General features: G+C 35.3%; 2 protein-coding genes across 4 annotated transcripts; both read left to right on the top strand.

Annotated features, from left to right (window-relative positions):
- Window positions 1–365: 365 nt before the first annotated feature.
- Window positions 366–8,966, top strand: LOC100183070 (putative helicase MOV-10). Of its 2 annotated transcripts, none has more exons than XM_009859290.3 (20): window positions 366–649; window positions 980–1,054; window positions 1,212–1,314; window positions 1,711–1,876; window positions 2,015–2,273; window positions 2,395–2,550; window positions 2,833–3,007; window positions 3,221–3,396; window positions 3,643–3,822; window positions 4,199–4,343; window positions 4,823–5,005; window positions 5,459–5,562; window positions 5,869–5,974; window positions 6,118–6,205; window positions 6,655–6,771; window positions 7,061–7,257; window positions 7,312–7,401; window positions 7,604–7,783; window positions 7,849–7,999; window positions 8,433–8,966. In XM_009859290.3, the coding sequence occupies exons 1-20, from the start codon at window positions 399–401 to the stop codon at window positions 8,558–8,560; spliced, it is 3,030 nt and encodes a 1,009-aa protein (XP_009857592.2). In that variant the 5' UTR covers window positions 366–398; the 3' UTR covers window positions 8,561–8,966. The 2 variants fall into 2 exon arrangements, with proteins under 2 accessions (XP_009857592.2, XP_009857798.2); XM_009859496.3 differs by having other exon boundaries at window positions 2,833–2,992.
- Window positions 8,967–9,493: 527 nt separating this feature from the next.
- LOC113475776 lies at window positions 9,494–13,555 on the top strand. Of its 2 annotated transcripts, none has more exons than XM_026840526.1 (6): window positions 9,494–10,162; window positions 10,733–10,806; window positions 11,611–11,830; window positions 12,047–12,548; window positions 12,825–12,910; window positions 13,114–13,555. In XM_026840526.1, the coding sequence occupies exons 1-6, from the start codon at window positions 9,886–9,888 to the stop codon at window positions 13,320–13,322; spliced, it is 1,368 nt and encodes a 455-aa protein (XP_026696327.1). In that variant the 5' UTR covers window positions 9,494–9,885; the 3' UTR covers window positions 13,323–13,555. The 2 variants fall into 2 exon arrangements, with proteins under 2 accessions (XP_026696327.1, XP_026696328.1); XM_026840527.1 differs by having other exon boundaries at window positions 10,701–10,806; window positions 13,114–13,396.
- The last annotated feature ends 16 nt before the right edge of the window (window positions 13,556–13,571 follow it).

Raw genomic sequence — 13,571 nt, forward strand, 5'->3', positions numbered from 1 at the left:
CTTTTTGTGTAAATATTTAAGTTGAGGTAAAAAGGTATAGCTAACCACATTTGTTAAACGTGTAGGCAGTACACATGTTATAAAGTATAAAACTTTAGGGCTTTTAGAATAAACTGTTGTATTCGTTTGCTGCATAAACAATGTATGATTGATAAGGTAGGGCTGGTAGGCAATATGTATTTGCAGGATGTAAATATTTATTTTAAATTATTTAGTAAATGTTATTCTAATTTTCAGGAAAGTGGTCATTTTGTGTAAAATAATTGTTTTAGCCACCAAATAATGATTTAAAATTATCTCAGATTTTTGCCCTTCTCACAGCGAATTGTTACGAGAAATTCTTATATTTTTTGTCATAGGTTATGTTTTAAGTACAATACATTTTAAACGAATTAGTCATGTCTCGTTCTGCAACAGCTGAATGTTTTGTGATGTTCCTCACTCAACACCCGATAGATAAAGAATGGCATTCCCGAGCTGAAGTCGAAGAAAAGTTTTACATTTTCAAAGCAGAAAATAAAGTAAAAAAGACATCTTTTTCTTCTTTTTACCAATACCTTATCGACGCGAAGTTTGTGACAGTAAAGCGCTCTGCATCGGGGGATTTCATCAGAGTTTTGTATCATCAGCAATCAAAGAAAAATGAAGAGTAAGAAAATAAATTTATTATTTAGAATAAATCAAGTTACATTTTTAGGCACTGGTGAAGAATCTTTCGGTACATAGCAGAATAGGCTGGTGGAAAGTGTCAGTGGTTGGTGGTTAGGGGGTTAGGTGTTGATGGTTAGGGGTTTGTGGGTATAGGGGTTAGTAGGTAGTGGTTATAGAGGTTAGTGGTTAGCAAATAAGGGGGGGGGGGGAAGACTCTTCACCAGCACCGATTTTTGACAAAATGTATTGAAACACAATATGTTGTATATTACCAATACTTAGTATTTCATTTAAGGGGATAATTAATTTTTTATTATTTTAAATAAAGGAGTAAAGCGAAGGCCAAGAAAAATGAAACAGAGAAACGCCGCTTTGTTCAATACATTAACAACAGAAACAACAGGTATTTAACATTTAATTTAACAAAAAGGAATCTATGGTATGACAATGGAAATGACCATCATTGAATAACTTGGTCAAGCCATTGCTTTTGTATAAAAAAATGTTAAATTCAGCAAGTACAAATTAGTTTCAAATTATTTGCAAAATATATTTTACAGAAAAAAGATGATTAAAGGTCCAGATGACATTGATGTTATATGTTCCAACCAAGGTTTTACTGAGAGCAATGCTGATGATGGCACTTATTCATGCACACTCTTTGTAAGTGACTGATGTCCAGTGCCGTGGCATATTGGTTAGCGCGCCTGCCTGTAACCCAGAGGTAGTGGGTACAAGGCTCGAAACTGCTACCATTGTTGGCGTATGTGTCTTTGGGCAAGACACTTAACAGCAATTGCTCCAACCCAGTGGTCACTGTTGGGTTGTCCAAATTATCAGCCATACATAAAAAAAATGAAAAAATCACGCCAAAATTAATCACCCACGAGTAACATACATGGTAACTCATAAGCTGGCATGAGGTGTTAAACCCTTGTGATATAACTGGCGTTTTCTGGCCATGAAAGGATAAAGTAAGTTACATTCATTCATATATATTTTGATTTGATTATGTTGGTAACACTTCGTTAATTGTGTCATTTCTTGTTGTTCATATAGGAAGGTGAAACAAGCCGTAATTATCAAATGATTGTTCGCAACAAAGGAAACTTCAGTGTTGTGTTGAAAAAATGTTTTCTTCTGTCTGATCGAACTGTGATTAGTCTTTCTGATACAATCGGTTGCTGCAACTTAAAAGCTGATATTGAAGTACAAATTCCAAAAGGTATGAAAAGCCACGCACTGTGGAATTCTCATTCAATGGAAACATGTGTTTGTGGCTTTGTAGCATATAGAACTTGAATATAGGGTTTTCACGTAATAACTAAGACAATTTGTGCAATTAATTAAGGCAAAATTTTAGATGGGGAATATCCAATTGAAGTTACATGTAGCAGCGCTGAGGAAATCTTGAGGTTTTCAGCTGATGCAATATTCACGTTTGAAAGGATTGATATAAAAAGATCGAAATTTTCAATGCTTCGGCACCTCACATGTTCAAGGCAAAATAATCTTATGGAAGAGCTTGCTCCTCAATCAAAGTTTGAAAAGCCACGTAGAGGGTTCGGGGTTAAAGATCTAATAAGTTTTACATACGAAGGCACCCGACCTACTCTTGCTGGGTAAGTAAAGTAACAGTGCATTTTCTGTTTTTCTACCTTTTTCACATTTATTTAAGTTTTGTGTTTAAATTAAATTTAAGTTTTCGAGCATAAATGTAAAAATATATTTCTATTTCTGTAGGAACAAGTTGGAAAAGACACTGAAATTGGGCGAGTATAAGGTTCCGGAGAAAATAAGATCTGCTTTGAAAAGAAAGGTGTTATTAAGAAAAGAAGATAATGTTACCAACGAACAACGTGGTCAAAATGGGGACAATAATTCTGACGAGAGCATGAGGTTCATGACAGTACAATACCAATAGTATTGTTTAAACAGCTTAAATTGGTATCTGATATATTTGAACAAACGTCGTATTTGCTTACCTTTCCCATGTTAAAGTCCATGTTTGTTTTACCAACATTTAGGTATTTCACAATGCATCTTGTGACCTCATCCTTAGTCTGTCATTTTAATTGAATCATTATGCTTACCATCACATAAAGCAAGCTGTTCAAAAGTAAAATAATTGTACCAAAAAAAAGAAAATAGAGGTTACACTCTGTACCGTTTTTGACACAGACAAACTTTGCACTCCAAGTTGACCCCTGAAAACTATCGGAGAAAATTTTCATTACTGTTGTACTTGGAGGAAATACAGCAAACGGTGGACAGGAAAATTTATAATATGACCAATGTTTTTATCACCAAAACCAAAGGGGGAAACAACTTTAGGCTTAAGGTGAAAAATAAAGTTGTAAATTAGACTTTTATTCAAACATATGTTAACTTTTGTAAATACAGATAAGTTTTTTCCAATATTTCTTCTAAAACTTTGAACTTTTAAAGACGTTTTTAAAGTGTTTAAAGAGAGCCTAAGCCCCTTGCTTTGCGAAAAGGAATTTTAGTTTTTACATATAATTTAGCCTTAACAACCATCACAACTTTTAACACATGCTCCAATCTGTAGGTACCTGGTTTACTGGAGCGTCGACCATCTGTAGTAGTTGGTGATTCAATTCTCGTTAAAATGCTGGGACCAAATGAGAAGTTTTGCGACTTAGATGGAAATGGTCAACCTGTCTCTTATCAAGGTTACGTGCACCAAGTTGAACAAGAAGAAATTGTGCTTGGCTTTCATAAAAAGTAGGTTTTTATTTTAGAATTTATATTCTGTAACTTTTTGTATGTGTTTTATGTTAATGTAACTTTTTGTGATGTTTTATGTTAATTGCTATTAATTCTATATACAATTACCATTATTTTTTCCCGATATTTTTTGATATAGCTTGATTTGATGGAGCGAAATCGATAAAAAGAATACAGATTCTTCCGTCTGAAATGAAGTATATAAATAACAGAAATAATAAAATGTTGATTGAATGTCTTTAGGTTTGAACAAAAGTTTGTCACCGGAATGCCGTTTGCTGTTGAGTTTCAATACAACCGTTATCCAATGAAGCTTCAACACAGAGCTGTTGAACAGTTGTTGAATGCAGAGCAGCTCAATTTTCTGTTCCCAAATTATCTCAAATCCCAGTTTCATCCATTGAAATGCCCAAATAATCTTAGGTAAGCTGTGTTACTGAAAGCCATTACTAAGTATTGGGGTGTCCAGCGCCAACCCAGTGGTCACGAATGGGTTGTCCAAATTAACAGTCAAGGAGTCGAAACATGAATAAAGAACTTCACTACCGCAACAAGAGTGTTTGGGTAATGGGCGAAATCTGGCCTAAATTTCAGGTCCTCAAGGCCCTCACCCATACAGAATAAAAAAGTATTGGGGTAATGGGTCAATTCAGACCTAAATCTTAGGCCTCATAATGTACTTTGGGTTAAAACTTTTAACTTTATAGATACCTCTTGTTCAATTATAAATTAATTATATAACGGATTTAAGAGATAAAAAATGGCTTATTACTTTTTAAATAACATATGTTTATTCTAGACTGTACAATCAGAAGTTGGAAAGCAATAAACAGCAGGTACAAGCAATCAATTCTATTGTATTTGATCAATCACAAGTTCCATATATTATATTTGGACCTCCAGGAACAGGGAAAACAGTTACAATTGTTGAGGCAATTAAACAAGTAAGATGAACGAAATTAGACATGGTGACCAAGAACTATAGGTCTACTATCCATGTAATGTCTTGAAAAGCACAGCTACAACAAGCATAAATGAGAGTTACATAATTGCTAATTCGTACAATTTTCAAATTAATTTAGTAAATTTACAACTAAGAAAATTATCCTAAATGAAATAAAAGAATATGGCCGCGCATTTTACAATAAGTGAATGTAACTTATCTACCCTTGTGTAGCGGGCAACGTTTGTCGTTATCATCTGGTGGTTCTGTTTCATACAGCTTGTTCTTGTTACCACTTACTTTGTGGGTCATTATTTTGGGGGGGAGAGACTTTAATGTTTTTTTTTATGTATGGCTGACAGTTTAAACAACCCATTAGTGACCACTGGGTTGAAGAAAAAGGCATGCTAACCATTATGCCATGATGACAGAAGTGGGAATATTTAATAATAAATCGAGAATATTCCAATTATTTTTTAGGTCATTTCCCATTACATTGAATGCCATGTACTTGTGTGTGCTCCTTCCAACAGTGCAGCTGATTTGTTGACAGAAAGACTACGAGAGCATGTTGATGTTAGAAAGTTGTTTAGGATGTGTGCGCAGTCAAGACCATTGGTGGAAGGTCCAGACTTTACCAAAGTTATACCTGATTCTATCAAGGTAGGCTTATTGATTGGTTTAACTGTGTATTATTTTGTTGGGTCTGTACTTGGTCATATAGATCATTTTAGTTGGTCTTGTTCTTTTCCATGAGTAAGTTTCACCTTATCATAGTGAATTATTTATTGTAATTTTTTTTTTACATCTGCGATGTGGTTAAACATATAATGTTTTAGCATTTATTATATTGGTAATTGAGTGAATATAGTAATTACCAAAACGACTAATTTGACATCTTTTAGTTTAATGTGAAAGTGGGCAGTGCAAAAAGTAATGAATGACAAAAAAACTATAGAAAGGTTACTGTCAATGCGACATTTAACTTTAATATTTTAATTCACTACTGTAGTCTGTAGTGAAACAGACTGACATAAAAATCGGTGAAATATTAATTTCCAGCTACATTTGGCCTGGTTTTAGTTGACACTTGATATTTATCTGTTTCAAATTTAGGACGTATGCAACTACAACCAAGCTAACCATGAGTTCTTTTTCCCATCTAAAAAAGAACTCATGGAATACAGTGTGTTGTGCACAACTCTTACAACTGCAGGAAGGTAGGAAACAATAAACAACAGCAACCTGATTAAAATTGAGTTGTTTTGTAAATTTAAAAATAATCATCTTAATTTTTTTTTTTTAAATATGCACCAATAGCATTTTAAAAATAATTTTGGAAAGTTTAATCTACAACAAAATATACGTATTTTATCAATGTAGCAAGATTATTTGTTTTAAAATTACACCTGGCTCGTTTATCCTAGACTTTAGCTATAAGTTAGCATGTTATAGATATTTTTAAAACGTGTAGAACGTTAATTGTACTTTTCTCCATATACTTTTGTTCATGATTTTTTTTACAGGATAGCAAGCGCAGATTTTCCGAACAATCACTTTGATTTTGTGTTTGTTGATGAAGCAGGTTATGCCTCAGAACCTGAACTTCTAATTTCTATCGCTGGTGTCTTGGTATGAATACTGTTTGCTATTGAACTTACGAACTTTGGAATTTTTAATATAATAACATTATTATTTAAGTATTATTGTTATCTAAATATAAGTTTGGCTTCAATTATTTCACCAGTTTTAAGTACTTCAAAATATTTTGACAGAAACAAGGAGGAAGGCTTATTATGGCAGGAGACCCCAAGCAACTTGGGCCTGTTATTTTTTCTCACCATGCGAAAGTACTTGGTCTTTGTAAGTGAACTTTACATTAACCTCACTCATGGTTGTAGCTACAATCCCCTTGTGCAACAAAATATTTATCAACACCACTGATAAGCGTGATTTTTATCATGTATGCCAGAGAACTATTCCTCCCCTAGTTTAATTGTTTGGGAGAATATTGCTCAACAAAGTTTTTTTACCAAAGCCTTTATTGGACATTTTCCTAAAGGGTGGCATATTGCATCCCGATAAGAGCAAAGGGCAAAGGATATGTTTAATCATGGAAACGCGAACTTAGACTGAGGTCATGCTTATTTAACTTCATGTTGTTACAAGCAGTAGCTCATGTAGTAGGAAAACTTGATTGCGCAACACATAAACTACGGCTGTGTTATATCACATCATAATGGGTGTGTTGCAAGCCTTGCTGGATTTATAACCTTAATTTGTATATGCCAGTTAATCTTGTTGTTTTTCAGCTCAATCACTCTTGCAACGTTTACATGACTCCTTTGAGATTTATGGGAAAGGTGAAGAAAATTCCTATGACCCCAGGTTTATAACCAAGTTGGTAAATAACTACAGAAACCACCCAGGTAGGAATTGATAAAGTATTTTTTCAACATATCACAATTAGAGATGAAGTTCATTAATTTGCTAAAAGTACACTGGTGGTTTTATCAATATAACAGATAAGAATTATGAAATTTTTCGTACACTGTTTCATCTAAAAACCTTAACTCGCTCTCTGAGACACTGTTCCATCTGGAAACCTAAATTTGTGTCTATTTATTTCACCTGCACATTTCACTAGCCTTAGTTTAAACAGGAACTGTTTTACATGTTAGATAAAATTATGTAAAAAGTCCTTGTGGAAACTTTCAGATATCCTTGATGAGCCGAATCATCAGTTTTATGATGGTGAGTTGAAAGCATGTGCGGACGAGTTGGAGCGTAACTGCCTCTGTGGATGGAGTGAGCTTCCTCAGAAAAACTTTCCGATCATTTTCCGTGCCGAGAATGGGGTAGAGGAACGTGAAGAAAGGAGTCCATCTTATTTTAACCGAAAGGAAGCTGTAGCTGTAAGTGTAAAACATAATTTTAAACATCTTAAGTTTACTTTAATGTATGCATAGGTTTACAATTACGTTGAGAACCTGCTGCAAGCGAGAGGTAATGGAGTAACACCCAATCATATTGGAATCATTTCCCCCTACAGAAAACAGGTAACATTATTTACCTTTTCTATTTCCTGGCGATACAACTTTTTATTCACTGTATTCTTATCTGGTTAGCATTTTGGCAGTATCAAACTGGATGACTGACACAATTTGGTTTTCATGCAGGGCGCTTTTGATTTGTTGCCTAAATGTAGCTCCACTTTTAAACCTCTCATTTTGTCCAATTATTTATCTGAAATTCTTTTAGTGCAAGAAAATCCAGCAGCTTCTACGAAAGATCAAAGGATATGAAAAGATCAAAATTGGTAGTGTGGAGGAGTTTCAAGGTCAAGAAAGAAGAGTCATGCTTATCAGCACAGTGCGAAGTGAAACTGATCATTTGGTTGAGGATCTCAAACAGCAACTTGGGTTTCTGGCTAATCCAAAGGTATTGGGTTCAAAACTCACTATATTTTAATTTCTATAAAACATGACTTCGTAAAATATCTTCAGAGAATGAACGTTGCAATCACTCGAGCTAAAGCTCTTCTTATTGTGGTTGGCAACCCTGAAGTTCTGTCTTATGATCCAACTTGGAAAAGCTTTATTGATTATTGTTGGAGTCATGGAGGCCATACTGGATTCCATTTTGACCCATCTGCGGGTAAGTACATTGTTACTTCTATGTTAATTTGTCTAAGTTAAAATAATTAAAATAAAATATAATAGTTTATAATGCGAACATATAGAAAAATACTTACATAAAAACGCTGTAATAGGAAATAAGGTAAAAATGACGGTGCACTCAAATTTAGGTGTCAAGTTTTAATAACCACTGAATAATAAATAGCTTATTGTTTTGTTTTTCCACTTTTGGAGATAATAAGTGGTCAAAATTTAAATGTTTCCAGCCATTTCTGCCTGCTGGCATATGTATACTTAAGTGGCACATGTATTCTTTAGCAACACACTGTACAGCAATTGTCAGCCATAAACAGAACACCCGTGTTATCACGTCAGGATATATATTGATTTAAAAATTGTAAATAGCATTAGTTTACCATGTCTGTCACCATTCAATGTGTTATTTTCCAAAGAACGTAAATACGATCCGATCTCCGACATTATTGATAAACTGGAAGCGTTCGGATTTAACTACGATGACGGAGAAGATGACGTCAGTGCAATTATGTCGTACGTAGAACCGAGAATTCGCCACGAGTAATAGTTGGGTATTCGTCAATTCGATTTTCTTGCTGTTAAATTAAAGTTCAGAATTTGGGTTAATTTTTCCATCAATTTTAGTTTGCTTTTATCATTGCTGCCCAGGTTACATATCCGTGTGTGGTGGAAGATTTTACTGCAGTTAGATTGCTTAAATTATGGTGATCATGACATTAACTTTTATTGTTTTAATTTCGTCTGCACTACTTTTGCTACCTGGTGTGATTGCTGAGGAAAAAATGCTTTTATCTTTTACAATATGGCGCAATTATGCTTCTTGTCGTTCTTGACTAAGTAGAAAGTGTGAAACCCTCTTCTTCGTTGTTTTCATATGTGTATAATTTTCATCTCGTGTTTCCTGTAATCTCTTCAAACATATCGTTCCAATATAAGTTTCATTGCTGTAACTGAGTGAAACCCTTTTTATTTAAGGGTTAGGTTAAATCGTTAATTAAGGATGTAATTCTCAATCGATTCTCTCTTTTAATCAATTCAATCCTATGTGCGACTTGGAAGTCGACTAATATCCGAAAACCTTGCCCCGAGGTTTAGCACTGACGTTTAACTATCACCGGACAACTCGCAAGGGACGTATTGGCGTTTCACGAGCTATTATTAATCACTGTAATTGCTTTACGGATTTTCCTTCCTGAATTAATTAGCAAAAAAACTTCGAAAAATAGATTCCAACTGTTGTTTTTATTATGTAAAGCAGCACATTTCTTCAACGAGTTTCATTTTGGCAAGAAACTATATTAATTTAACACGATACTGCGATCTAATAAATACGCTTGGTTGACAAGCATCATTTTGCTTCTGCCTCCAGCAACTATTGTCGGTTGGAGTGGTTTCTTGTCTTGATGGTGAGGCAAGTACACTAGATGAATCGGCCACTTAATTTACGTTTCCTATAGCATGATGCCACAAGTAGTTCTCTACCTAAATCAGCATGGAGAAACGGCGTTGGGTTTCGTGACGTGCTTTAAGGCGCAGTCGCAATAATCCGCGCATGATTGCTAGCTTGTTAATTGCCACCTGCCTCTGTAACCTGTTGGCTTCTGTCAACGACATTTAGGACCGACAATTGATTTGCTCTGTGGCAAACGACGGTCGGCGAGCCAGCAAAATATCTTAGTTTATTGTTTATTGAGACGAGTCAATAAGTTTTATTAAATTTGCTCAGGCGTTTCAGTTCGCTTCATGTGTTTATAAAGTGGAAACTTTATTTCGTTTGGCCAACAACAGCCAATCATTTCTAAAAAGTTAGATTTTATATTATTTTACATATCTACTAATCCAAAATGATCCCTAGCACATGCTGTTGCGATGGATAATATACGGGAACTTCGTGACGTAGTTAGCTCTAAATTCCGCAGCTGGCGGTCGACTTGTGACGTAATAGCGTGGAACTGTCATTCCTCGCGCAGGTTGATTCAACTCGTAACACACAAGTATCCCAGAAGCAATTTAAACTCCATGACGTCATCTCTCGTGACGTCACGGCAAAATTTAGTTCAGGAAGACCAAAATGATTTCGTCACGCCGGAAGGTGTAACAACAACATTTGATTTTGCGGCAGAAGCTTTTGCAATCCAAACGGAGGGTGAGTTTTACATTCTTACTTTTATAAATTCGTGCAAACCATAGATTGTGCTTTAATATTTATTTACAACCGACCAATTTCGAATGACGATGTCTTGTCAGTACCAGACGAAAATTAAACCAGAGATCTTTTGGGTTTAACATTGATGAAAAATCAATGGCAAATTCGAGCTGCCAAGAGCGGCACTTAAATCGCGTGTTTCGAATAGTGCAGTCGTCTCCAGTATCAAAATCGATCCTTGCTAAATCACGGAGTTAATTTGTCTGAAGACCAAAGCTCTTTCAAGGGTCGATATTATTGTGACGCAGGCGCACCAAAGAACAGAAGTTGGGCACGAGGATTCGAAAAAGGCAAATCCTGGAATCCTATATAGTATACGTTGAGTCTTCGATCGTGTCTTTATTATGCGCAATTTGTTCAGTTTATTGAACGATTCAGTTCATTTGAATGACTTATCATTCGTGCGAGGTCTTTAATTTTGTACAGCTTTCTTTAAAATATTTATGATATAGTTAGCATTCGTTTCTACCGTTCATAGAGAGTTAGTCGTCAACAAAATGTTGCACACAGACAAAAAAGACTTGGATACTGACCGACACAGTTTTGTGAGCCGCATACTTCGTGATTCACCATCGGAACGTCCGGTAAGCAATTAAAACACTAAGTTTTGTTTTCTGTTTTCATAAATATATCTATATAGTATGATATGGAAAAATGGGGCATCTTTAGCTCATATTCAAACATCCTAATCAAGTTTTAACAATTAACAACGGCCTATGGGAGTTGTGGGAATACGGTTTGATAATTGTTTGAATATTATTTATTTACCACTAAATGGATCGAGAAAATATAGTTAAAAGGTGTCCCATTTTCTCCCACCCTATACTGTAACCATATGTAGTTTTCGACAAAATATATAGTAGGGTGGGAACAATTGAGACATATAAGCACATTTTCTCCCTTGTTTTAACATTAATTTTAAACAGTTATAACCAGTAATCAGCTTTGTCGCGCGTTGTATAGTCGTGGGAATACTGTTGAAAATTCCTGTAACATTATTATTTGTTTTTCGTTTTTCAATTGGGTCTGTGAAAAGATATTTAGAATACTGGGGGAGTGTATAGGCCCGGGTAAGATATGACAGCACCTTTAACACACAACATCCAAATATCCCAATCGAGTTAAATATTTAACAACGGTTTATGGGAGTCATGAAGATACAGTTTCAATATTCGTTGAATATTCTTTGTTTACTACCAAATAAAAATAAACTATTTTAAAAGTGTTCCATCTCCTCTTACCCTATTGTATAACAATTGCCCCACTTTAACTGTTATCCCATCTTAACCCCACTATCTTATATATAGCTCGTATTTTTCATTAATACCACTTGTTCATTAATTCCAAAGCTGAACTTTCATCTGTAAACACATTTGTTTTTGTTTCAGAAATGGTTGGCATTTGATTTTTCCAGAAACGAAAAAGTCGTTCTACATAAAACATGTTCAAAATTTGACAACATAACTCCTGTGGGAAAGCACTCTCCTTGTTTGAACCGAGACATTTTTCGCGAGGTTATTCTCATGCGATGCACGCGAAAATGTCCGTTTATCCTCACGTATTATGGCTTTGCTTTGGATAGGGCGAAGAACATATATATTTCCACAGGTTTGTTCACTTTCATTTTCCACGTAAATGAATGTGCTGCTGAAATAACAATTTCAAAAACCTCACTTGCGAAACCGTATTGTTTACTCAGGGAGGGGTACACATTATTTTTATGGATGATTTAGGCATCGTATGCCTTTGATCTCTCCATTCGAATGCCATTAAAACCAATTTAAGCACGTATAAATTTTAATTATTCGACTTCGGCAATTTCAGAACACTTCGACGGGGAGAGTTTAGAGTCGATCAGAGTCAGAAACCCGACAAACATGTTACCCGAAGCAATGATGAAGTCGATTAGCTGGCAGATCCTACAGGGGTTACATTATCTACATTCTATAAAAATCGTCCACAACAAACTGGATTCGTCCGCTGTGATGATTCAGCGAATTTCCAGCAATTCCACTTCAAACCAGTTGAATCCGGTGGAATATCGGGTAAAACTACGACACTTTCGCCAGGCGAGAGATCAGGGCGCTCCGATGCCGAATTGTGACAAACTTCGTTGTAATTCTCTTGGGGGAATTCACGCATCGCCAAGGCGTGACGTTTGTGATCCCTCCTATGACGTCCTATGTTTCGGGCATTTGCTTTTCCGCTGCATCACTGGTTACAAGCCGTGGAATAAAAGTTGTTCTTGTGACCATGACTACGTGACCCACTGTCGTCGTTTTATATTGTCCCGGGACAAGAAACCTACAAACGAACTCTTACAAAGGTTAATCCAGTTCACTGGTAGAAATAAATAAATCATTTTTAATATATAGTGGGGTGGGGAAAATGGAACACCTATTCATTCTGTTTTCTCGTCCCATTTGGTTGTAGGCTAAACAAAGAAAGTTTAAATAATTATAAAACCGTATCCTCACGACTCCAACAGACCGTTGTTAATTTTTAAATTTACAATCGGGATATTGCAATACTATGTGCTATAATGATGTCCCATCTTCTCCCACCACATATTTGGCTTGTAATGCAGCAGTTTTTACTTTAGGTCGCAGACGTTTGAACTAAACAAGAAACTAGCACTGGATGTTTTACCCTCGCTACGTGCATTACAAATTAATCTGAATACCAAACGTAAGTGATGTATGAAAATAACCGAATTGAATACTTGCTAATTTGTTGATTTTAACTCAGAATGAATGTTACTTTGCGCCGTACATGGCTTAGTACTTACTACATGGACTCAATACATTGAGTAGTTATTGCGCGGTATAAAACAATAACAATTAAAAATACGAATAATTAAAACTCTATTTAATTCGATTTTTTTATACTAGATAAGAAAGAAAACGTAAAACTGTGGAAAAGATTCTCTTCCAGTTTTTCTGAAGTTCTTATGCTGTTGCTTGCACCAAGCGATGAAGACAGACCTGCCGTTGGGAATATAATGTCTGTTTACGACCACATATTTGACTCAAGTCATCGCGATTGCCCAAATTGGCTTAAAGATAAACGTGGACATATTTTAGCCAGTTGTATTTCTTAAGCGTGTAGGGACTTTAACTTATTTACCATTAAATTAGTACCGTACTTCAAATTCTAATACAAGATGGTTTTGTTATGATTGGCATATTGATTAGTTGCTCGTTGTGCAAGTACGCGTTTTATGGGCTTTAATAGCGCTGAACTCGCTAAATCGAACCAGTCGATCATATTGGTACTCGGGAGTCGGATCAATGTATTTCCTTGTCTTGTATAGATTACTTTATTATATTCATATTTTTCTTTTATTTCG

This window comes from Ciona intestinalis, chromosome 2 (assembly GCF_000224145.3).
Source record: "Ciona intestinalis chromosome 2, KH, whole genome shotgun sequence".
Classification (NCBI taxonomy): domain Eukaryota; kingdom Metazoa; phylum Chordata; class Ascidiacea; order Phlebobranchia; family Cionidae; genus Ciona; species Ciona intestinalis.